Consider the following 26,544-nt stretch of genomic DNA (forward strand, 5'->3'; position numbering starts at 1 on the left):
GGTAAATCCAAAGGTTGCAGCTTGTCTTTGGGGGAGCAGAAAAGGATTATTAGCATCTTTGTGTGGCTTATAAGTACTCACAAGATTGTGCTTTGAGATCTTTGCCACCTTTTCTGAAATTCCACGAATAATTATAGGATTTTAGGTCTTCCCGTATCTGTTACTGAAGTGTGCCTGTGTGTACATGTTTAATATCAGTGTAGTAATCCCTGATGATGCTGATTTAACTTTAGCAAAATATGAGAAGTAATAAATAAATATTTATTACCTAGTCGGTTATTAATTTCCCTAAACAACACTACGCCAAAAACTCTCCTGTCCTCCGAAACACTCTCTACTGAGTTCTGAGACTTAGTAACACTAGTGCTGTAACTGTTCATTGGGAGGTGAAAAACATGGGGGGGGGGGTTTCTATAGCCATGCACACAAGTCTAAAATCAGCAAGGACAACGGGAAGTGTTGGGTGGGGTGATGTAGAGCTCATCTCCATTGAACTCTGGAGCAATGGAAATGTGTTCTCTGTATTGATGAATCATGCTTTGCCGTCTGGGTTTGACATATACCATAAGGATGCTATCTGCCCAAATGTGTAACAACTGTAAAGCTTGGTTAAGAAGGCATCATGATCTGGGGCTGTTTTATAATGGTGAGCTGGACCCAATAGTTCCCAGTGATACATTTGATACAGAACTGTAGCAAATCTTAATGCTGCAACCTATAATGACACACTTGCCTCCATCCCACAAAGTGAGGTCTGTACATAAATGGCTTGATGAGATGGGTGTTTAAGAATTTGACTAGCCTGCACAGAGCTTTGCTTTCAACCTCATCGAACATGTGGAATGCACTGGAACACTAATTGCGAACCAGGCTGAATTACCTGACTTTGCTAATCTTCTTCTGGAAGAATGGAAGGAATTACTGCAGCAGTGGCAGAATCTAGTGGAATTCATTCCACTCACATTCTTGTCTTTCTAAAAGATTTGAAGGCTGTTAAAGCAGCAAATACCAACTTCATATTAATTCCGCTTGTATTAGATGGAGTTGGGATGAGCAGGTGTATGGATATTTTTGAATGGATGGTGTATGACCAAGTGCCCCCCCCCCCCCTTGCTCACTCTAGCCAGCTGTATTTAGACACTCCATTCACATCCTCTAATATGATTAGATATAAGACGTGTCATCACATGCCTGTGAGAACTTATTCCTTTCCATGTTCCTAGATGCTATCTCTTCATTCCAGTTTGTATTATAATAAAAATCAGGTCATGATCACTCTTCCCTTGTTAACTAAGCCGGTTTGCCTATACAATTTCTTTGTCGACCACTAGCAACATTCATCTAGATATCTCATCCTTGTCTACCTTGCACGATAGTGCTGTATGTGTGTTTGGGGTTGGGTGACCATTTCCACTATTTCTCTCTCATATCTTAACCTTGTGCATGCATAAGTCTCCTGTTATCATCAGTAGCACTGTTCCTTGCTTCTTGTCTTATGCATCTATATGTAACCTGGGTTTCTTTCCTATCATGAAATACAGTGATGTGAAATATAAAAACAGGAATATTTTCATGGAAATTTATTACAGTGGCAGTTGTGCAGTACTTTTTGTGCTGTTGCATTCTTTCCAAATTTAGAGAACCTACTACACTGCAGCCAATCTGTTACACTTATCACCAGCAGGAGTTACTCACAGAGGTATCTGATAAAATGTGCTTAAATGTATATGGCTGAAATAAAAAGTTCAACACCACTGTTGGTTGAAGTTAACATCAGTGTTGTAACAGTATCATTGATGGATAACAGAGATATTATGTCTCTGCTACACATAATGTATCCTTAGTAGATAAACTGCTCTAGAAAGGAAACACCTTATTGAATGACAAAAAAGCTTAGCTATACAGACAACCCTCAGTTTTTTCCTCACTTCCATCCTGAAGAAACGGGCGTAAAACTAACCTAATTTTAATGGGAGGTACAAAGTTATGTTTCGTGCGGTCAAAAAATATGCACATGAAGTATGTGTAACATTATTATATTTAAAGCTTTGATAATACATGCATATATATTTGTTAAAATAAAGTTATTAATAACGAAAACAAAACAAAATTAATAGAAAAAATGTGAAACTTCGAAAAGATATTACATATTTCTATGTTGAAGTTCCTGGTTTCGAATCACCTGCATTTTTTTAAAAAAAAGTATCCAGTGTTAACTGCATAGATTTTCTTTTTCTTTCTTTAAGGAGTTCAGCGTAAGGTTGAATAGATGTGATTACACTCCTTTTTGTGTTCGCATCCCATTCCAATCGTGGTCCATTTTGCAGAGTTCATCAGTCAATGTCTCTATACTTGCAAAGATATGCTGTAAATCGGTCGTTTTTATATCTCTGGGGATCTTTTTCGTTTTCTTTCTCCTCCTTTGGTTGGATGTGGACTTAATTGTTCGGCTAATTCTTTTAAGTCTTCATTGGAAAGTGGTTTATCATGTCTCTCTAAGACTTCTGTCACATATTCAGCTGTAGTATCGTCCAATCTCACCTCTTGCGCAAGCTTAGTAACGTCTTGATAACATTCGCCTCTTGCTCGAAGTCGTGCATAAATGCTGGAAGAAGTTTTTGCCATGCTCCTTTTAAACACTTTGCTGACACTTTGTTCCAAGCTGCCTTAATGTTGTTAATGCTCTTCAAAATATCGAATGACCACGAATAGTCTTTAATAGTTTTCCTGAAGTGTCCAAGACTTACCATTTCCATAAATGTTATACTGAGGTAATAGGCTTTGAAGATTGATATAATCCCTGATCCATCATTTGCAAAAGCTATGCTATGTTTGGGGCTGTAAACAACCTTGACATCCAATGGTGTTCTTACTTCAGCAAGGTTAATGGATGTCCAGGGGAATTATCCAAGAGAAGCAATGCCTTGGCTGACAAATCATTTTCTTTACAGAAGTGGAGCACGATAGGACAAATATAATTTGTGTACCAATCTATAAAATCATCTTGTGTGTAACCCAAGCTTTCTTGTTCCATTTCCAAGACTGGTAGCATGGCTTTTAGACCCTTGAAGGTACGTGCTGTCTGTGAATGGTACACCAACATTGGTTTAAGCTTCAAAGTTCCGGAGACGTTTGCACGCAACAAAAGCGCAAGTCTAGCTTTTGCAGCTTTAAAACCTAGAGCAGAACGTTCTTCACAGGAAATGAAGGTGCGTGATGGCAATTTTTTCCAGTAGGGCCCGGTCTCATCAATATTAAAAATGAGATCAGGAGGATAACTTCCTTGTTCTACACAGTCTTGAAATTCTTTAGGAAAAGCAGCCGCTGCCTCAATCTGCATTTGCCACCTCACCACATAATTTGACACTATGGCACTTACTTCGAGACTTAAATCTCATGAACAATCTTTGCTTCCTAAATGTTTCTTCACCTCCATCTGTGTTTTTAAGATCCTCAAAAATTGTTTTTGCTTTCTGCCTGCATCAGAGGAATGTTTTTCTGATTCAAGTCATCCACCCATAATGATAATAATTTTTCAATTTTCTTTCATAAAGTTTACCCCTGCCATAACTTGCATGTTTTGCATTTAGTACTGCTGTAGATTGTTGCGCAGACTGTTTTATTTTATCTGCATTTTTCATAATTGTAGCAACAGTTGATGGAGGTAAGTTCATACTTCTACAGACATTAGCACCTGTCTGCCCATCTTCCATTCTTCGAATCACCTCCATCTTCTTTTCAAGTGTGATTGATTTCGGCACCTTCTTAATAGCAAGTTCTGCTAACTTTTCTGCACTTCTTTTATCAGACATGGTATGTAATTACCTACTTTATCAATTTAAATACGTATGTATGTAAAAAAAATTAAATAGAACAATTGGGTAGATTCAACAGTAAAACTGGGTTTGATACATATACGTTGTAGTAGCTCAGTAAACACTAGTGTTTGCTATCATCGTTTCTCAGTCAGACCACACTACAGTAAGAAAGCATGCACAGGCATCCAGCGTTATTGTGAATCGTCGTAAACCGAGGGCTGCCTGTTTGTACATTGGATAGTTTGTCAACTATAGCCATACAAATTATGGGGAGGGCTCTAATAAAATAATAGATTGAGAGAAACATGAATTTCATCTTACTTGTTTGGAGGTCTGTGGTTTGAAAAAATTTCATGTTTGGTCTTTAAATTAGGGTTACCAAATTGACTAACTGGGGTTTAATAGTTAAGAGACAACTAGTTAAACAAATACCAACCAATTCTGCAGCAAAAGGATTAGTTGCTTCTTCACTGTTAAAATTATAAAAATAGATTACAAGTTTATCTCAGGTAGACCATTAGAATAGCAACTGGAGAAAGTTAATCAAATAATCAGACAAAAATAGTTAATCATTTTTGTGTAGATGGAGACATTGGTTTGTGCAGAACAGAGTGTCTCCTCTTGTGGTGCTTGGCTTCCTTTGAAATGTCAGTGCATAATTGATTTTGCAACGACCTAGCTTTATATCTCGATAAGTTTAGTTTAAAGACATTTGAATGGCAAATTGATTAACTAACTAAAATTGTGTAGTCTTGAATAAATGAGCTAATGATATTTTGTGTTACTTATAAATCTTCCATTTTTTTTTTTTTTTTCAGGGCTGTTGGTAAAACTTGTCTTTTGATAAGTTACACAACAAATGCATTTCCAGGGGAATATATTCCAACAGTGTATGTAAAGCTTTTCTTATTAATATTTTTATAATAATTCATTACCATTGTATCTAAATAATTCTTTTGTTTTTGCAGTTAAGATTTTTATCTTAAAACCATAATTTCTGTTAAAAAAATAAAAAAAGTTATTTATTAGATGTTTATTTTATTAGATGTGCTTAATTCTAATGAGAACTAATTGTGCTTTGTTAGAAATGTCTGCTGCTTTAATATAAAATTTCTCCTGACTTTTCACATTTGGTAATTAGTTGCACATTTTAGAGCACCTGTAATACAGAACTGTAGCAAAAGTCTGAGTAGTTGATGCAGCAACTACTTAAAGTATATTGCACAAAAAGAAATTCTTTCTTTCACAGAAGACTTGAAGACATCTGAACCTGATGATGAGCATTCCCAATCTTAAGAATTACTTGCATTCTAAATTTTGGATGGCTGCTGTTCTTCGTAATTATAGAAAAATAACAGTAGCATCAACGCCAGATTTATTTATTTATTCGTATGGAGTTTCCTCCCTTTTTCTCCCCCGTCCCTATTGGGGTGAGTTGAGCCCCCTCATGGGGGGGTTAAGTATTTATGGCTGTAGATCCATGTGTGTTCATGGGGCCGGTGTGCCTGCTTGCAGAATGAAAAACGGCAGATAAACTGGCAGGAAAAACCCTACTGACTGTGCCCAAGACCGGCTAACTTGGCTATGGCTGAGGAAGATCCTCAAATTCCTCATGTCTTCGATGGAAATCGAACCTGGGACACTCCTTCCTCAGTCATGGTTGCGAAGCACACAGCCACTAGGCTAACTGCGCGGACAAGGCCAGATAATATAACGCCAATCTTAAACTAATTGTTTTATGTCAAAAGAGAAGATGTGTGAAGTAGTTTATGAACAGGTAAGAAAGAGGTTGGTATGTAATGCTGTAATGCTCAATAGAAATTATTATTATTATTATTTATTTTTTTAATACACTACTGGCATTTCCATTTCATGAAAATACATGCAGTGATATCTAGAGGAATACATATTTGAGTTTCTCTGATTTTAGATATTAGGGGAAACTTGTTAACCCAAAGCAAAATCTATCTAATCTTTCAATTAAGACCTTTCTTGAAATCAAAACAGAAGTTATTATCAGAAATTTGGAAGGAAAAAAAAAGGATTCATCAAGCAAGGCCAGTAATCACCAGCTTTCATGTTGAAGTGGTGAATGCATGTAGCATGAATGAGTTGAATAAAAGGTAGGGCAGTTGGTGATTACTGGCCTGGCTTGATGAACATTTTTAGTATTTGGATATAGAAAAAAAAAAGATGAGGCATATATGAAATGTGGAAAGACACTTAAATAATTCTAGTGATATTTTATCATTAATACTCGAATATGGAGTTCAAATATTAGTGTCAACACTTTATAATATAAAATCTCGATGTAGCTTAAAAATACCAAAGCGCTTTACATCGATTTTTTACAGAGGTCAAGTCTCATGTGAACTGTTACAAAAATAATCTTGTTTTTATGTATGTATTTTTATTAATGTAGTTAACCCTGTAGGAAGTGAATGTATTTACTGTTTTAATGTCAAAAACAAAGGCAATGCTTTCCCAGAGGAACTTTGTATATATGTGTAAGAGTGCAGGAAAAGTTGTTTACTAGTTTTGTATATAAGAGTTGCTTACTGCACTAACACCTTTAAAGATAGTACCTAAGAGTACTGCTAGGTTTAGAGAAGTTTCCGTGGCCCGGAAAGGAGAAGCAAAGTATAAAAGAGGTCCGCTATTAGAGACAAGTTTCCGTGCCCAGCAAAATACGATTAAAAGATCACACGGAGGAGAACAAAGAACGGTTTAAACTTAAAAGAAGATAAAAGAGTCATGCCGAATTCTTTGGGGTTTACTACCCTTAGTGCAAGGCACCCAGATTGCAAAATAAAAAGGGGACTGAGCCAAGCATAGCAGGCTTCCCGATTCCAGTTACCAGAGAGAGGGCTTCCAGATGCCAGAGAGAGAGAGAGAGGGATCCCAGTTGAGAGTTGGCGGCAGTTTCAGTTTCTTGGAGGCGGCAGTTCGAGCTATTGTAAATGGCAGGCATTTTCGGCAAGCCAAAGCAGAGAAGAAAAGGCGATGTAAATTATCCGAGGCAGCTTCACTCGGAAGTTTCTCTTTTTCGCTGTGGGAAAACAACCTTTTGCCAGTCACAGTACACAGCTCGCTATTTTCCCAATCAGATTCTGCTGAATGCCAGACATTCCTGAAGGAAATTAGAGATCTGTAATGAAAGAAATGCCATAAGACTGTAGTGAGACTTTTGACTGAATGTGTGATGCAGAGTTTTTTGTAAGTTCAAACCTTTTGTATATTCAGGTTATTGCGAGTGTTTTTCCATTGAAATTAATCATCAAACGGAAACCTAACAGCGGGTGCCGAGCAGCGGAATACTTCAGAACAATCTGTAAGTTCTTTTAGTGTATTAAAACAGCTATCCTTCCAATTCAAAATCAGCCATGTGTGAGCGATCACGATGCCTACCGTACACAGCAAAGATGGGGCACTAAAAGCTAACACCGAACAAGCACCACGTGTCTTGCTGGCACAGTGCTGTCGACCACCACAGACAATCCTATTGCTTGCCACAGATGCAAAACCGGTGTCACAGACAAAAAAAGGGCATATTCTGCGAGTTCTGTTGCCATTGGCTGCGATAAAATTGACAAATTTGCACATAAGTTACTTATCGAAGTTAACCAGCCGTTCTTCTGTTTTCGCTGCGCCTTCCTTCAGTAAAACAACTTCTGAACATAGGCAGACATGTCGAGAATCTCGCTTTAAACGAAACTTTTACCAACAAAATATGTGCAGTCAAAGCTAAGCTAGATCAAATCGAAAACCAGTGCAACGCAAGCTCCACTCCACCAGTGAAAGAACTTCGCGATCTAATCGCATCAACGGTAAACGACTTTGATGGAGGCTAAACACAAACTCAACGCCATCATTCTGAACTTCCTGACGGAAAACCGAAAATCACTACAAGAGGATATCAAGAAACTAGCCGAAGAATGCAAAATTGATCCCAAGAATATTGTCAGGTGTCATCGTTTCAGGCCTATAAATAAAAGGAAGGTACAAACTTTCCGTGCCTGGTAAAAGTGACTTGCGACATGCCAACAAGCACATCAAAAATAATAACAGCGATCAACAAGTTAAAAGATCCCCCCCCCCCCCAATCGTGCATACGTGCACAACCAGATTTATCATTTGCACAAAGAGAACGAAGACATCTCAAAGAAAAACATCAAAATGGTGACAACAGTCGGACCATCGACTACAGACCAGATAAACTGGTGAAAAAACCAAGTGATGCCACTAGCAGCCACCATGGAGACCTGCAGGCAGGCACCGCATAGGAAATGTGCAAGACCCATGTGGTCCAACAAATATCCCACAAAATCCTACACATCCACTTCACCAATATCCGTGGCCTAAACTCCAACCTGAATAGTGTCCGTTACCACCTACAGTCTACCAAACCCCACCTACTCTTCCTGGCAGAAACCCAAATCTCACTTCCCCCTGGCACCACTTATCTCAACCTCCCAAACTACTCACTCTTCAACAACTTTCGCTCCAAGGGTGGTGTCTGCGCATACATCCGCTCAGGCATACCTTGCCAGAGAGCACCTAACCTAGAATCGCCCAACTTTGACCTTCTTTGGCTGAAAATATCCCTTCCCCGCTCAGTTCAATTCATCTGCTGCTCTATCGCTCCCCCAATGCAACCAACCACCCTGCGCTCTTTAATTTCCTCTCCCTAAAAGTCTACTTTCTCTAATCCCACTTTCCCAACAGTGAAATCATCATTCTAGGAGATTTTAACATCCACAACACTAGCTGGCTTTCCTCCTCCAGTTGTATAGATCTTGCAGGCAGAGATGCAGAAACATTTGCCATCACCAACGACCTTGCACAACTTGTTCAGATGCCAACCAGAATACTAGACAACCCAAACCACTCCCCAGACACCCTAGCTCTCTTCCTCACCAATGACCCCTCTAAATACACAGTGAAAGTAGTGATCCCCTCTGGGCAATTCTGACCACAACCTAGTGCTCATCTCCTCCCCCATGCAACGTTTACACAGACACTCCCATACAAGAGTAGTTTGGCACTATAACAGTGCCAAGTGGGACAGCCTCTGCAACTTCTATACCGCATTTCCATGGTTGGACTATTGCTTTCCGCCTTCCAACCCAAACATATGCACCGAGCTTATTACGAAATGAATACGTACATTCCACACAACACTCTGAACTGCCATTCCATAACGAAACCCTGGTTCTCCAAAAGATGTGCCAAGGCTGTAGAGATGAAACTCCAGACATACCACAACTGGCCGAAATCAAGAACCTCATCCTCCTTCAAAGCTTACACTGAAGCCCATAATAGATGCAAAAAAACAACGCTTCCAAAACAGAGTTTGAAAGAGCGAAAAAGCAGGAAACTAGCAGCCGAGCCTTTTGGTCTCTTGCCAAAGCAATTGGCCATAATTTCTGTCCAACACTATTCCCACCCCTATCACACCCTGATGGCTCTACTGCCTAATCACCCACACTAAAAACCAATCTTCTGGCCTCATACTTTACTTCAAACGCATGCATAACAGACGATGGTAAATGCCCCCCAACCATTCCAGACACCCAACATATAATGCCCCCTATATCCTTTTGCCAGAATGAAATCAGAAAAATACTGTCCCAATTAGACACAAAAAAGTCTCCTGGGCCCCGATGGGCATTCCCCCAATTGTTCTGAAAAATTGTACTCCAGAACTGACTCCTATCCTATGTCATCTATATATACTCTCCTACTCCACTGGAATCTATCCCACAAACTGGAAATTGGCCTATATTCAGCCCATTCCCAAGAAGGGTGACAAGTCACTGCCATCCAATCACTGCCCTATCTCGCTTACCTCAGTCCTGTCGAAGGTAATGGAAAAAATCATTAATTCCCACCTCCTACACTATCTTGAAGACACTTACCAAATAAATGACTGCCAGTATGGATTCCACCACTGCCAATCAACAGGAGATCTACTCACATACGTCGCCCATCTCTGGACAAATGCTATGGAGAGGTTTTGCGAATCTCAAGTGGTTGCACTAAATATCTCCAAAGCCTTTGACCGTGGCACAAAGGCCTACTAGGTAAACTACCATCATTCGGTCTGACCCAGGACTTCTGTAGATGGATCACTGGTTTTCTATCTGGATGCACACTGTGTGTGATGGTGGATGGCTCCCTATCCTTGCACCACTCAATTAATGCTGGGATTCCACAAGGTTCTGTCCTCTCACCAACCTTGTTCCTGCTATACATCAACGACCTACTGCAATTGACCTCCAACCCAATACACAGTTTTGCAGATGACAGCACACTACACTCCTCGCTTGCATTTGATAAGCCTTACCCTACAGAACATCAACCACCACCCTCAACTCCGATCTGCAAGCCATCCTACAATGGGGTTCGGATAACCTCATAAATTTCAATAAATGCCAACAAAACCCAGTTCTGTACTATTTCCCATAAAATAAAAAAAAAAGAACTTTTTCCCAGTATCCTTTTTCGACGATACCCAAATTTCCAGACAGCCTGAGATCTCGCTCCTTGGAATCGCCCTCACATCAAACCTCTCCTGACACAAATATATCTCAAACATTGCATCCTCAGCCTCAAAAAAACTAGGATTTCTCTTCCGCTCAAGACGTTACTTCACCCCTGAACAGCTACTAACATTATACAAGTCACAAATCCGCCCAACTATTGAATACTGCTCTCACATATGAGCTGGGGCCCCCTAAAAGTTCTCTCAAAATGCTTGACTCAATACAGAGGAGGGCAATTAGACTTATCAATGATCCATCCCTTACCAACTCCCTTCCCCCACTTTTACACAGAACAGACATTTGGTCTCCGCAGTAAGTATATTCTACAAGCATTTCCATGGGAAATGCTCATCCGAAATAACATCAATAATTCCCCCGCTCAGTACTAAGCTCATTGGAACACTTGCAGCTGCTGCACAACATCCCTTCACAGTACACCTAGAAACAAATAGAACAAATTTCTTTTCTTCTTCCTGCAACTGCTGCACTGTCGAACACTCTCCCACCTGCTGTGTTTTCCCAACAAATACAATTTAAAGTCATTCAAATCAAATGTAAACAAATTCCTCCTTTTCCAACCCACCACCCATACATAGTACTAATGTACTATAGGTTGACCAATCAACCTCCTGTGTATGGGGCCCAACATAAAAAGAAAGAGAAAAAAAAAATTCCCTCTAATAGTAGGTTATAGAAAGACTTAAGAATTTGGTTAATAGCAGTAAGAAGTGTCATTAAGAGAATTGATTGGCATATTGGAAGTTGATATAAAAATTGTAAAGATAACTTAACAGAGTTAGCTAACCTCTTTGCAAGTAAACTAGAAGTTTATTAAGTTGAATTTGTAAGCAGAGAGTAAATAAGATTGTGAGTTAAAGAAGTTAATTAGTGTTAAAGTAAACAGGTTATAATTTATGCTACAGACATTATAAATGGATAGAGAAAGCAATATCCCTATTGTTTAATTCACGTATAATTTGTAAATAAATGTGTTTTAATTATTTCTGAAAAGAGTGCTGCCTGATCTTTTATTTTACAACTGCACTGTTCTTAAATAAATCGGACTTGTGAGCGGGAAATAATTTAAGGCAATAAAAACGCAGTTCTGTTACTTACGAACCACGACCAGATGGAAATCTACCGAATGTTTTATTTAGTCTTATGCCAATGAAATGATATATTGGTGGCCCAGTCTGACAAAATAAATTTCCAGTATTCATAGACATGCGACTAGTAAATACGGAAGGTGGATAATCACAGTACGCAGTAGAGTAAATGAGAAAGGATAAGAGAGAAAAAGTGCATTTAGAGTAAAGCTATAAAGAATTAGGAATAAAATGAAGATAGAATAGAGTAAAGATAGTTATTATTACATATAAGAAAATAAACCATATGATTACAATAATGCTGTGCGTTATAGGAAGGGTCACTCAATGAGACCTTAATAGAGGTTGAAACTGGTCTGGGTAGTGGCCCTTTCTATAATGCATAGCATTATACTTCTTCATAAGGATGTGTGTTGAATTATGGGATACCAAGGCAATTGATGTGAAGTCATTAGCCTCTATATACAAGTAGCCCTGTTGTAAAATGACTTCATGTGAAAACTTTGTTTACACTTGGATAAAGGATGAAACCAAGAATATAATTTCTTGGTATCTATAATTTATAACCAAGTGAAAAGACTTTCAACATCAAATCTTTGTGAAATACCTCTTTTATATTTGTTTTGTCTTACTCTGAAGCAGGGGTGGCTCATGCATAGGCACTGCAGAACTGCAGCACCCCCAATTTTTCTCTATATATAAATGTATTTGCTTGTAATATTTAATTTTATCTTTTATCATCAGCAATCCTATACAATTCTCTTATTTTGTATAAAAAATAATAAAAATCCATCTTGTAGCACTTAGGAGGGTGAGAACCCAAGCAGCACTGTGTTTACCACAGTGTCATATTGCTAGTATTTGCTACGCACGCAAGCATATGCACGTCATAGTGAGGTGTTAGCGTAATGCGGCACTGTCCATCGAGCAGTTTCACTGTTGTTTATATGCAGTTTACATCCAGTAGTAGTGTTCATAGTGGTTATTGTGTTTACTCCGTCTCTTTAAATATTTGGACATTACGATTAAAGACATACCATTTGTTATAGTTTTTATTTTAGAACATTATTGGGGTTATTATAATGGATATTTTTAAGTGATTTTGAATTATACTAAACTGTATAATCTTATCGATAATAAACAATATTTTTTCGTGAAACAAAACAAGAAGAATATATTTTATTTTTATGTAATTTTGAATTATACCAAACTGTATAATTTTATCTATTCATTCATCTTCAAGACCACCTTTCCTAACTGGGTTGTGGGGGCACCAGCTGCAAGAGGAACTTCCAATGTTCACAATCCTCTGCCACCAAGCTCAGGTGTTCTGGCGGGACTCCCAAACACATCCACCCAAGGTTTTGGATGTAATCTATCCAGTGAGTCTTTGGCCTCCCACCCTCTGGCTTGGCAAAGAGGGCCTGCTGGGGGAGCCTCTCTTGTGGCATCCTGAACAGGTGCCCGTACCAATATAACTGTGATCTATATAATTTTATCTATAATAAACAATATTTTTTCATGTTTAATTTTTTTTTTTAATTTTGACCATAATTTTGATATTTTATCCAAACACATATGTACTTACAGTGTGTATGTATATTTCGAAAGTTGCAGCATCCCCAAGATTTCAAGCCACGAGCTGCCACTGCTCTGTAGTGCATAATAAGACTGTATGAAACTAGTGTTTTTACTTTGATTTTTTTATGGTTTTCTCTAGTTATTACTTAAAGAATCTGGTAGACTGTTCAGGATATCTTCCAGATTCCTTGCTCTTGCAGTACATCATATATTTGTCAACCCAGATTTGCCTGTTGAAAGTTTTTTCACTTGGTTGTACTATAAATTAAAGATGCCAAGAAATTACATTTTTGGTTTAACCCTTCATTTAAGTGTAAGCAAACAGTCACTTCATGACTGGGCCACTTGTATATAGAAACTAATGACTTCACATCATTTGCCTTTAGTAACCCCAGACCAGTTTCAACCTTTATTGAGGTCTCATCAATGGAAGTGATACCAAGGTTGAAGTGATGCAGAAGTCATATTTTCATATGACTTCTGCATGTCAAAAGGTGTCATACCTTATTACTAAAATAATCTGGATTAGAGATAGATGTTGAAAGTTTTTTCAGTTGGTTATATTATAAATTAAAGATGCCAAGAAATTATGTTCTTGGTTTAATCCATTATCCTTATATATTGAGGCTAATGACTTCATTAATCATTAGCCTCTGTATACAAGTAGCCCAGTCGTGAAGTGACGTCACGTACAAACAAAGTTTGCTTACACTTGGATAAAGGAATAAACCAAGAATATAATTTCTTAGCATCTTTAATTTCCACATTTGCCTGTATGTTAATAAAAAGACAAAGTGAATCATTTCTTGATTCCTTGCCCATTTTTGCAGACAGAGTGTGCTCTTGAAGATGCTGATAAGATAAATTTTTTTTCCCCTTTGCTGTGTACACTTGGGTAACATGTTCAAAGAATGAAAACAGAAAGATTACCAAAACAAGCCATTAGGAAAAAGAAAACCAGGACGTCCTCTTAAACGATTCAACAATGACTTCTAAGGCCATGCTAGGCCTAAATCCTTGATATGCATGATGATGACTTGGTTAACTGAGCGTGGATTATTTGGTTTGTTCATTGCCCGTGCACGATTTTCTTTTACTTTGCGAAATATATACTGAGATTATTCAAAGTAATTTTAACATCGATAAATTACTCTTACTGTTTAAAAAAAATTATTATTATTCTGTATTCAAAAATTCTACATAATCTTTATTGTTAATATTAGAAGAACGTGTACTGTAAATGCATAATATAGAGGCAATAAAGTATTATTAAAAATTTTAATTGAAATCCAATGTAGAAAATGCAGCACTTAGTGCTGAATTCTGTAAAATTATAAGTTGCAACGTCACTCAAGATGTTTATTGTATGTGTAAATATTTTAGCAATCAATAAAAAATATTTTCATTTAAAAAAAATGCAAATTTTAATCTCACGAGAACTACTAAAAATTTGAGGGCAACAAAGTCAGTTGTTTCAGGTTTTAAATGCTATATTTCAAGAGTTTACTGAATATGTCATCAGCAAGACTTTTGGTAAAAAATTATAATGGTTAACACTCGCAGTACTAGTGTTTTGAGGAATATATATTATTCATGTATCAAATTAGGTCCACGTGGTTAGCTGAGTGGCTATGCACTTCGTGACCATATGCCTGGGAAAGGAGTGTCCTGGGTTCGATTCCCATTGCCAACTTTGAGAAGCTTAAGGATCTTTCTCAGACATAGCCAAGTTAGCCAGGCTTGGACTGCAGGGTTTTCCTCTCACGAGTAGACAAACCGGCCCTGTGAACACATGCATCTACAGACATAGGACACATCGGGAGGTATAGAGTAGCCACCTTATCCTCAGGGTGGGTATGGCTTAGAAGGGCTAAGGATAGCCCCGTAACAGGCCACTAGGCCTAATATGTGAAGGGAAGAAGTAGTATCAAATTAGCTGTTGAATCGACTTTAGCTTTGCCTGTATTTCTTGATCTATTGTCTCTTAATCTGCAGATGCATGAAAAGTTAAGAGGATACTTCATTCTATTAGTCTAGATAATCAAATGTACACTATCTTTATTTTAAATGTTAATTGTTAATCAGAATGTGATTCTGGTGTTGAGAGGCATCTTTCACCTTCTGCCATCATGTTTATTTTTATTTAAGCTAAAATATGCTTTGTCAGCTAAATCACAAATTCCAGTCTTCTTCATTCATTTAGTATCCAAGCATATACTTAATGACTGACTGCACCTTGATGGTGAGGATTGGAAATGGAACAGAAGCCACAGTTGGTTCTCTGCATTCCTCACAGTCTATGTGGATGTCTTCTTATTGTTATCTAACTTCTACTTCTGGCTCTTTGCCTTACCATTGTATTATCAAAATTTTCATGTTTATTTTCTAAACGGTACTTAAATATTTCACTAGTTTCACTTTAACCATAGAATGAATGCAGCTGAATTTTTTCATGTTCTGAATTTCATATAGATTTTGTTGGAGATGTTCAGTTCATTACCAAGTGTTTTCTAATAGCAGATTTACTGCATATCTGCATAAAGTAATGTTTAATATCTCCAGTTTGTGATGTTTTAGGTTAATATTTTTCTTTGATGTGATCCATTTACTCTGCTGAATAAATTTCATAGAGATAGTCTGCAGCATTGCTTTATGCCTGATTTATCATCAGGTTCAGGCTTACCTGTCGAGCTTCATAAATCATGCTTTTTTACACCACTTATATCATTTGCGTTTTTTGGATTGCATTTACATTGTTATTTCATCATATTTAGTATGAAAGTTTTCATTTTTACTCATAAAATTGTATAAAATCTATAACATATCAGCACTTATGACAAAGGTATATAATCTGGACACCTAGGCTCCAGAAAACAGAATTTTTCAAGCCGCTTCAAGACTCAGTTATGATGGTAGTGGTCTTATATGGGTAATGAGTCATTGACCACCTGAAATGAGAATGTAAGAATACTTGTTACATTCTCATTTATTTCTTTACTATATTTGAAAAGTAATGGGATGATAACATTTTTTGTTGTGAATGTAATTATCTGAATTTCTTACAATATAAATTAGTTGTTTTGGCCAGCTGTCTAAGTTCTTCTTCAATAGTTTAACTTTTAAGTATGCTTGCTTGAATCTTACTGAATGAAAGATTCAAGAATTTTTTTTTCTTTTAATTCTCACATTCAGTTTTATTTTCCTTCTTACAGACAAATACAAATACAGACAACTCAATTCAATCATCTGGAATTTGACCTGCTGACTCTACCTCCTAAATTGTGCACTGTAGCTTCTACAGAATTGTTATGCATATATTTAAGTATTTGTAATCAAATATCTGCCTCTGATTTTCTAAGATTCAGATTTTTAATACTGAAATATACTCATGATTGCATTCTTTGTGGGCATTTTCTGCTGTAGTCATTCATTTAATATTTCACAGCAATAATCTGCCACCTAAAAACATTTGCTAGCACCCTTGTTAGTGGCATTTAAACTACAGCCTTTATTGTCAGAGCAGAAAATGCTACCAACTACTTCATACACCAAAAGTGTGTGTGTGTGTGTGTGTTTCCATCTCTGATATTCGGGGTGCTTAAGGGTCAAAGCTGTATAACTGAGAGGACACCTCCGCATAGCCTTTAAAGGAATGCGGAGAACCGACCAGGGCTTCTGGCCTAATGTCACAAATAATGTCAATCCTCACCTTCTCGTGGTGCACCCTGCTGGGTATCTACTTGGATACTGAATGAACAAGGATGGGCTGGCAATTTGGGATTTAGCTGACCAAATTGTATTCTTATGGGTTAAACCAAAATAAAAAAAATTATGGTACAACATGACAAAATTTCATGCTGGCTGGAGCATTGCCCGGTTAAACAAGGCCCCCGTTGTTTTTGCCAGGGAACCAGGGCGAACAGCGAAAAGTCAGCTACTGGAACAAATCTGAAAGCACACCCCAACTCAACATCACCAGAGTTAAAGATTGGTACTATCAACATAAGAAGCCTGAATGGCAAAGAAATGGAGCTAGTTGAAGAATTAGATAAGTACCAGATCGACATAATAGGGATGACTGAAACAAAAAAGACAAAAACTGGTGAGATCTTTCTGAGCAATAAATACAAAATGTTATATTCAGGCAATGACAATAGAGGAAAAGGAGTAGCCATAGTATTCAACACAAAATACGAGACTAATCTTCTTGAATGGCAGTCAGTCTCAAGTAGAGTAATGTGGGAATGGGGAACTGGACAATGAGACTTATTTGTGCCTATGGTCCCACAGAAGGTTCTACTAAGGTAGAAGTGGAGGAATTTTTTGACGCTTTAGAAAAAGCTACTGACACAATGAAAAAGGAAAAGTTGGTCTATAATGGAGATCTATATAGCAAAATAGAAAATGATTGTGAGACATACAAAAATATTTTGGGAAAATTTGGAGAAAAGAGCAAAGCTAATAATAATGGCAAATATTTGTTGGATTTCTGCTCAGGACATGGACTGGTTATTACTAACACCATGTTCCAACATAAAAATGTGCACAAATTCACATGGAGAGAAAAGGTAAAGAATAAGAAAAGTCTCATTGACTATGTTATTGTTGATAGTGATGTTTTCTCCCTGGTGCAGGACACCAGAGTGTACAGAGGATTTGAAATTGGAAGTGATCACTATTTAGTCTTGAGCAGGATAAAATTGAATTTCATATTGAAAAGAATAACATGTAAGAAAGTTTTAAAGTGAATAAAAGTTAGCAGCTCTCAGATGTGAACTGTAGACTAAAATACACAAAGATTATTGAAGAAAAAATGAAAGAGTTTGAGAACAGGAATCAAACCTTGGAGATTCAGAGGCAAGCCTTGAAGAAAACCCTGAATGATTCAGCCAGAGAGGCATGTGGTGAGGTTGTCTGCAAGGATAGGAAAATCAGGACTCCATGGTGGACACAGGAAGTTAAAGAGGCAGTGAAGAAAAAGAAGAAAGCCTATCAAAAGTTCCTGTCAAATAAGTCAGCTTGTGCTCTTAGAGAATACAGAGACAAATGCAAGAATGCTAAATGCTGTGTAAAACTAGTTAAACAGAAGTCATGGGAGGACTTTGGCAAGAATATAGAAAATAAATAACAAGAAGGTGGCAAAATATTCTGGAGGTTGTTGAAGAAGCTTAGAAATGGAGGAAAGAGTGCCTGTAAAAGGAGTTAGAGATGATAAATGTGACATGAAACCGGGAGAAAAAGATATCCTTGAAATATGGAGTAATTACTTTGAAAAACTGCTAAATGAAACAAGCAGTGATGACAGCACAGTGATAAAAAACACTGACCAGGCATGCAGTCAGGAATACATATCCATACTTGAAGTAGAAAAAGCCATCAGAGACTTGAAATGTGGAAAGGCAGCAGGAGTAGATGATATTAGACGCTGAAGTATGGTGGTATAAAATTCTTACAGTGGCTGCACTGCATAGTGCAGAAAGCCTGGACAGAGGGACGAATTCCTGATGATTGGCGTAGAGCTCTCATAGTACCCATATATAAAAAGGGAAATAAAACTGAATGTGAGAATTACAGAGGTATTTCCCTACTGAGTGTTCCTGGCAAGATCTGTGCAAGTATACTTGAGAAACGGTTGAGAAGAATTGTGGAAGAAAAGCTTGGTGAAGAACAAGCTGGATTCAGCCCAAATAGAGGCTGTCAGAATCAGATCTTCCCTTTACAACAAATAGTTGAAAAAGCATGGGAATATAACAAAGATCTGTATTTAAGTTTTGTCGATCTGGAAAAGGCATATGACAAGATGCCAAGAGAGAAGCTATTCTATACGCTACACTTATATGGTGTCGATGGGGCATTATATCAAGCAATACTTAGTCTTTATTTGATTTGTAAGTCAGCAGTTAGAATTGAAGTACAGGATGATGGTTTAATGTTAAATCTGGTGTGAGACAAGATGTACATTATCCCCTCTGTTTATTCATTATCTATATGGATCACATTATGAAGGAAAGTGGTATTAAACATGATATCAGAATTGGAGATGTTAATGTCAGCTCTTTGCTTTATGCGGATGATGTTATACTTCTAAATAAATCTGCTACAAGTCTGCAAGATTCCGATTCCCTGACTAAATTGAATAACTGTTGTAATAGATATGGTATGAAGGTCAGGAATAAAAAGACAAAGACAATGAAAATAGGCAGAATCAGTGAAAATGTCAACTGCGTTGTGAAACTAGAACCTGTGGAATAAGTAAAACATTTCAGCTACTTTAGGCACAATTTTTAGTGAAGATGGTAAATTAAATATGGAAATAGACAACAGAATCAACAAAGCTGGTATGGTAGGAAGTCAATTGAATAAATTCGTAGATTAAGAAATAAGAGAGAAATTAGTCGGAACACTAAACTAGCTGTATACAAGACAGTGTTCAAACCAGTTTTAACTTATGGATCTGAGAGCTGGGTCAGAAGTAAAACACGTGACCAAAGACTAGAGAATGCAGATATGAGAGTCCTGAGAAAGATTATAGGCGTGAACAGATGGTATCAGTGGCTATATCATATTAAAAATGAGGATATTAGGAAAGAACGTGACATTGTCAGCATCCAGGAATGCGTTACCAGAGCTAATCTCAGGTGGTATGGTCACTTAAACAGAATGGGTGAAGAAAGATTAGCAAAACAAGTGTTCTCTGCCAGGTTGGCAGCAAAAGTCCCAGAGGAAGACCAAGATTTAGGTGGATTGATACGGTACAAAGTGCTTTAGACGATAGAAATATAAGATCTGATAATGTTGGAGGCTTGACAAGTAACAGACTGATTTGGAGGAAAATTGTAGATAGGAAGATAGTAATGATATAATTTTTTTCATGTAGTACTAACATATCCTGTACATCCCTTGAGGGTACATGGCAGGAATTTGATGATGATCTCTGATATTCTTTTTGGTTGTCTTTTCTGTATTTCTAAACTTACTTTGTAGTCCAGAACTTAATTACCACCTTAATGAAATTTATATTATGAAAATTCAATAGTAGTCTAATGTTCATTGGTACATAACCTTTGTTAGTTAGCCTATTCCTGTGAACATTATCAAAGAAGCAAGTTCATTTGCTTCTTTGATAATTTGAAAATTCCAGCATTAATGTTAAGAAAAATGTCATTGATTAAAAATTTTTATATTATACTTAGGTTTGATAATTACTCGGCAAATGTTATGGTGGATGGCAAACCAATTAATTTGGGGCTCTGGGATACTGCAGGACAAGAAGATTATGACAGGTTACGTCCATTGTCATATCCACAAACAGTAAGTTCAGTATACTAATTATCATATAGTAATAATGAAAAAATAGTTTCAAATAGTGTTTTATTAGTTCAGACTTATTATAATTCAAATAAGTTCTGGTACACATTACAAATAAAGTAAAATTAACCATTTCTTTGGTTTCTGTAGTTTGGATTCTTATCATGGATTGCTGGTATTAGCCCACATGGAAATAAAAACTAAAAAAAAATGATGGTTTATTAAGTCTAGACTCCACCATACTTCGCATACTTTTGGTATTCTTGTTCAGGAGAAATATGATGCTAAGGATGTTACAAATCAGGCAAATGCAATATTAAAACATTGGTAAAAAAATAATAATAATGACTGATTAGTTCATTTGAATGTACATATCAGTTGTACTGTTTGTCATGGTGAAAAGTGTAATGATCATGTCTTGGGTCTGCATGGTTGAGCTGTTTAATGAGAAAGGACATATCTGATGCAAGTTTAATATACTGAACCCAGTATGAAATAAATCTAGAACTAATTTTGTATTTGATATGGTCTTCTCTCATCTAACATCTCAGCCATGCAGACCAAATATGTCTGCATGGTTGAGATGGTCGTTACACTTTTTGCCGTAACGGTGCCACTGATATTCTTATGTACATTCAAAATAAACTAACGAACTTTTTTTTTTTTTTTTTTTTTTTTTTTTTTTTTTTTTTTTTTTTTTTTTTTTAGCGTTGCATTTGCCTGATTTGTAACATCCTTAGCCTCGCATCTTACAATGTTATGAATTAGAAGTAATTAGAACATTCCAACAACAGTAAAGGAATAGACTGATGGGGATATGATAAGCTATGCATTTCACCATAACAGTATTGTACGTCTATGATATTCCCATCAGTTTATTCCTTTACCAATTTTTGAATGTTGCAATTACCTCTGATTTGTAACATTCATCAGGCAGGCATACATAGCACTAGGAGTCTCCGGGGAATACAGAGAACCATCCAGAGCTTAAAAAGTGACATCCTTGTATTTCTCCTAAAGATGCATATTACAAGGTGTGTACAACCTCGCAAGTTAAAATTTAATGAATATCAATTTTTATATGGTTAAAGCAGGAATCTATTGACAAGGTTAAAATTTTATCTTGGTTTTGAAATTATCAATGATGAATATTATCAGATCAAAATACTTTGGAGCCATTTAATAAAATTTTTCAAGTCCATAGTATTCTGTTTTTGTTGTCAGTATCATGAATAAACAAAACGTTTATTTGACAAATTATATTATTTTAATCCTTTACCCAAACAAGAACCAATACAGTATGTGAAGTTCTGGAATGACCTCATATTATTGAGCATATGGCCAGTCAACCGAAACCATGTGATTGGACATGTCTGTGCCTTTTTTGCTTTGAGCAATAACAAAATAAGCCAGTAGTTTACTAGTTACGTAGTTTGCACATGCATGTTTATTGCTTTTGTCAGAGAAATTAGTGAACAAAATTTAGAACCATGCGAACCATGCATTTGCATAAGGTTAAGGACAGAGCTACTTGGAAGAAAATGACCTTGGCTATATATATGCCATGAGGCTTGAAGAGTATAAAGTAAAAGTAGATGTTCTGAGCAAAAGCCAGCAGATACCGAGCATTATTATAAGTATCCATTGTTCTCTCCAAATGTCACTCAGACATTTCTATTTATCTGGAACTCACTTCTTACTCTGCTCTTTAGGTCTCCAAACCCAGCCATTCTTTTTTCTTTGTCAGTGAGTGTTTAATGGTATGTGCAGTGATGCACTCAAGATTTAATCTTGGGTGTGTGTGTGGGGGGGGTCCGCTTGAGCAATACTTCATTCGTCTTGCATTCACAGCAGCCGTGATTCCCAAGAGCTGTAGGGTATTCCCACTTTATGTGACCATTAATTCATAAGTAGTGTAGAAATAGAAGACATGAGACAACATAAATAAAAAAAATGAATTTTAATTAGGAAAAGATTTTTCGAAATTTTCCTAGTGTTTTTTGGGGGGGGGGGGGGGAGCCATATCGCCCCCCCCCCAAATGACACAGTTGTCCCAATATATCACAAAATGTCCCAATCAATGACACAATTCTTCTCCTACAGAACAAATTTCCACCCAACGTTACAGCCGCCTTTGTCCATTGCTAACTTTTATGTGGAAGCTTTTGAGCAAAGTGCTCTTGATTCCTTTACTCTAAAACCTACAGTGTGGCTTAGATACGTTGATGATGTTTTTGTTATCTGGTTGACACAGTCGACAAACTTTAAAACATTCCTTAACCACCTGAACAAACAACATAAGTGCATACAATTTACTATTGAAATTGAAAATCAGAACTTGCTCCCATTCCTGGATACACTGGTCACATGTCTTCCCTCAGGCAATATGCTTCACAGTTTACTGCAAACCGACACATACTAGTCAATATATACATGCTAACTCATATCACTACCCCTCGCAAAAATTTGGAGTCATTAACACCCTTAAAAACAGAGCTATAACAATTTGCTCTTAAACAAGAATTAAAGATTATTAGCAACACATTTATAAATAATGGCTATAACAAAAATACTATTAATAAAGTTCTTCATAAAACTTCATCAGAAAAGAATATAGATTTGCAGTAAAACTATAGCCATCTCATACATTAAAGGGTTATCAGAAAAAATCAATATAATCCTATGCCATTATAATCTTAATGCGAATTTAAACTTCTTCTTCTTCTACAGCTTCTCCCACTTAAGTGGGGTCACTGTTTGTTATGAGTCTCCTCCACACCTTCCTGTCTTGGGCTGTCACCACATCCAAGTTCTTCATCTTCAAGTCCTCTTCTACCAGCTCCCTCCATCTCTTCTTTGGCTGCCCACGCTTCCGCCTTCCTTGCACATCCATCTGCATGACCCTTCTTCCCACATATTCGTCCTCCCTCCTCATCACATGACCAAACCATCTCAACCTTGCCTCCTGTATTTTCGCTCCTAAGTTCGTAACTTTCACTGTCCCCCTGACATAGTCATTTCTCAGATGATCCTTTCTGGTCACACCGCACATCCACCTAAGCATTCTCATCTCTGCTACTTCCATCCTGCTAATGTTATTTTTCCTCAGGGCCACAGTTTCTATAGCATATGTCATAGCTGGCCTCACTACTGTCCTATAAATTTTGCCTTTCAGATTGATCGGCACCCTCTTATCGCATAACACTCCAGCCATCTCCCTCCAGTTCCTCCAACCTGCTTGTATCCTGCATCCCACTTCCTTCTCACCTAATCCATCTTCTTCCACTGTCGAACCTAAGTATCTAAAGTCTCTCACCTTCCTGATGACATTTCCTTCCAGCTCCAGGTCTGTCTCCTGGCCACCGCCCACTGCGCAACACATATACTCTGTCTTACTTCTGCTCAGTCTCATACCTCTCTCTTCCAGTACTTTTCTCCATCTTTCCAGTTTAGTTTCCGCTTCTTCTCTTGAATCTACACACAGCAAGATGTCATCTGCATACAACATTGTCCAAGGTGCATCTTCTCTCACCTCCTCTGTTACCACCTCCATCACAATATTAAACAGAAACGGACTTAATGCTGACCCTTGATGTAAGCCAACTGTTACTTGAAAACTTTGTCTGTCCCAAACAGGTCCGAACACTTGTCTTCACATTTCTGTACATTTCCCGCACCAACCTGACATATTTCTCCGGCACCTTCTTCTCCCTCAGACACCTCCAGATTTCTTGCCTTGGCACTCTATCGATGCTTTCTCCAGATCAATAAATACCAGATGTAGCTCCCTTTGTTTCTCTTGATATTTTTCCATCATCTGTCGTAACCCAAAGATAGCATCTGTTGTTGATCTACCAGGCATGAAGCCAAATTGTTCCTTTGCAATCTCCACCTCCTCCCTCAATCTACCATCAAGAACCCTTTCTAGGATCTTCATTGTGTGGGACATCAACTTTATTCCTCTGTAATTTTTACAGTCTTGTGCATCCCCTTTACCCTTGTAGATGGGAACAAGAGTACTCTCCCTCCAATCCTCGGGTATATTTTCCTGTTGGCAAACTTTCATGAACAGGTCCCACAGCAGGTCAATTCCCTCTTCCCCCAGTGCCTTCCATGCCTCCACTGGAATTCTGTCGGGGCCCGCCGCTTTTCCATTCCTCATCCTCTTCATGGCCTCCGTCACTTCCATTCTACTGATGTTCTGCACCATCCCCTCAGAAGGCTGCCCATCTCCTCTGTGAGTCCTTGCATTTTCCTCATTCAAAAGTCCCTCAAAGTATATTTTCCATCTGTTTCTTATGTCCACATCCCTCCATAATACTCTTCCTTCAGCATCTTTGATCTGCCTCACATGTAACATGTCCTTAGCTGCTTTATTTCTACATTTCGCTAGTTGGTAAATTTTTCTCTGTCCTTCCTTTGTTTCTAATTGATCATACAGATCTTGATATGCCATGGCCTTCGCCTGTGCCACTTATATTGGTGAAAGTGGATGGACAATCCCTATGGGGGAGGGGGGGAACATTAAATATAACAATTTTAGGGAAGCAGGCCTTTCAGATCACACTCTCAACACCCTACACCAAATTGATTGGAAAACTACCTGCTCTTTACATCATACAAAAACCTGGTATGAAGGAAAATTTAAAGAAGCCTGTGAAATTCTGGTTAACCACTCTAATCTCAACAATAATGGTGACATAAAAATTCCAAGAATTTGGATGGCACATATTCAGCATACTTTAGGACTTTATGCAATTTTCAGCTTTTATTGGAAACTATTCCATACCAATTGGTTAGAATTTATATGTATACTTACATAGATATGGTACAAAGTGCCTTAGACGATAAAAATATAAGATCTGATAATGTTGGAGTCTTGACAAGCAACAGACTGATTTGGAAGAAAATTGTAGATAGGAAATTAATAATGATGTAATTTTTTTCATGTAGTACTATCATATCCTGTACACCCCTTGAGGGTACATGGCAGGAATTTGATGATGATGATGATGATGATGATGACTTACATAGTTTATATATTCTGAACATTCATTTTTACTCAGTAGAAAATATTATAACTTATTTTAAATGACTGATACCGAGAGATAAAGAGATGACATATCATCTCTTTATCTCTCGGTATCAGTCATTTAAAATAAGTTATAATATATATATATATATATATATATATATAAACATGTTGCTCTCCAGCCCAATTTAATTTTGTAACCTAATAGATAATAATAATAGGACTCTAGCTTTGATGTAGTAAAGGGTTTTTTTTTCTCATCAGAGGTCAGCCAATAATTGTTGTAACGGTTGGTCAGTAACTTTAGAAAACCATGCAGATTGTTATGTATGCTCCAGATGATGACCTTGAAGGTCGAAACGTCGCGTGTTCATTTTGATTTATATTAAACTAAAGTTTTGCTTTAACATGGTAGTTGTCTCCATAATTTTTCATATCATAATGTTTCAGTTGTTGTGAATAGTGCACATTTTCTCAAATGTTCAATTACTTGCATCACTTTCAGCTTGCTCTGATTAAAAACAAAAATTATATGAAAACCTGTTACTCTTTTATTGAAACTAAGCTAAAATCAAATTTAGAATTGTTTTGCTTGCTTTTTCATTGAGTGGCATATAGGATATGTAACTGTTGTTTTGATGCAGATTATTAATTTTTTTTTTTTTTTTTTTTTTTTTTTTCAGGATGTCTTCTTAATTTGTTTTTCATTAGTGAACCCTGCATCATTTGAAAATGTCAGAGCAAAGGTGAGATAATTAGATATAATTTGTATAATTGGTATATCTTGATATTCACACCTTGATCATATATTAATTTCCTTGCAGAAACTATAACAAATTGATGTGATGTGCGAGTTGAGGTTGAGAGAGAGAATAAATTATTTTTCAAGAATTGGAGGTTATAGTCTTCATGGAATGCTACATGGAGACAGCTGATCTAAAGACAAAGGTAGCAGATGGACACTGCTCATGTTATTGTAGTTTAGCAAATAAAAAAAGAGGGAAATGATGTTCTGCTGAATAGGACCCATGGACTTATTCTAGAAAAGACAGGGCAAAAACCAGAGTGCCCTTTCTTTAGACAACATTAATAATTTTTTGATGCACCACCCCAAATGTGAGTGGAAGCCATGTGTTAAGATTGGACAGACTTGT

General features: G+C 37.1%; 1 protein-coding gene across 1 annotated transcript in view; it reads left to right on the forward strand.

The window, feature by feature from the left end:
- The window catches only part of LOC150102962 (ras-related C3 botulinum toxin substrate 1), a 68,929-nt gene that overhangs the window by 18,600 nt on the left and 23,785 nt on the right, over positions 1–26,544 (forward strand). Inside the window, exons 2-4 of the mRNA XM_090398334.1 lie at positions 4,637–4,708; positions 20,244–20,361; positions 26,074–26,136. Coding sequence (XP_090254460.1) covers positions 4,637–4,708; positions 20,244–20,361; positions 26,074–26,136 — 253 coding nt within the window. The remainder of the gene's footprint in view (positions 1–4,636; positions 4,709–20,243; positions 20,362–26,073; positions 26,137–26,544) is intronic.

This window comes from Typopeltis vanoorti, chromosome 9, assembly GCF_054136105.1.
Source record: "Typopeltis vanoorti isolate ZY-2024b chromosome 9, IOZ_Tvanoo_1.0, whole genome shotgun sequence".
Lineage (NCBI taxonomy): Eukaryota > Metazoa > Arthropoda > Arachnida > Uropygi > Thelyphonidae > Typopeltis > Typopeltis vanoorti.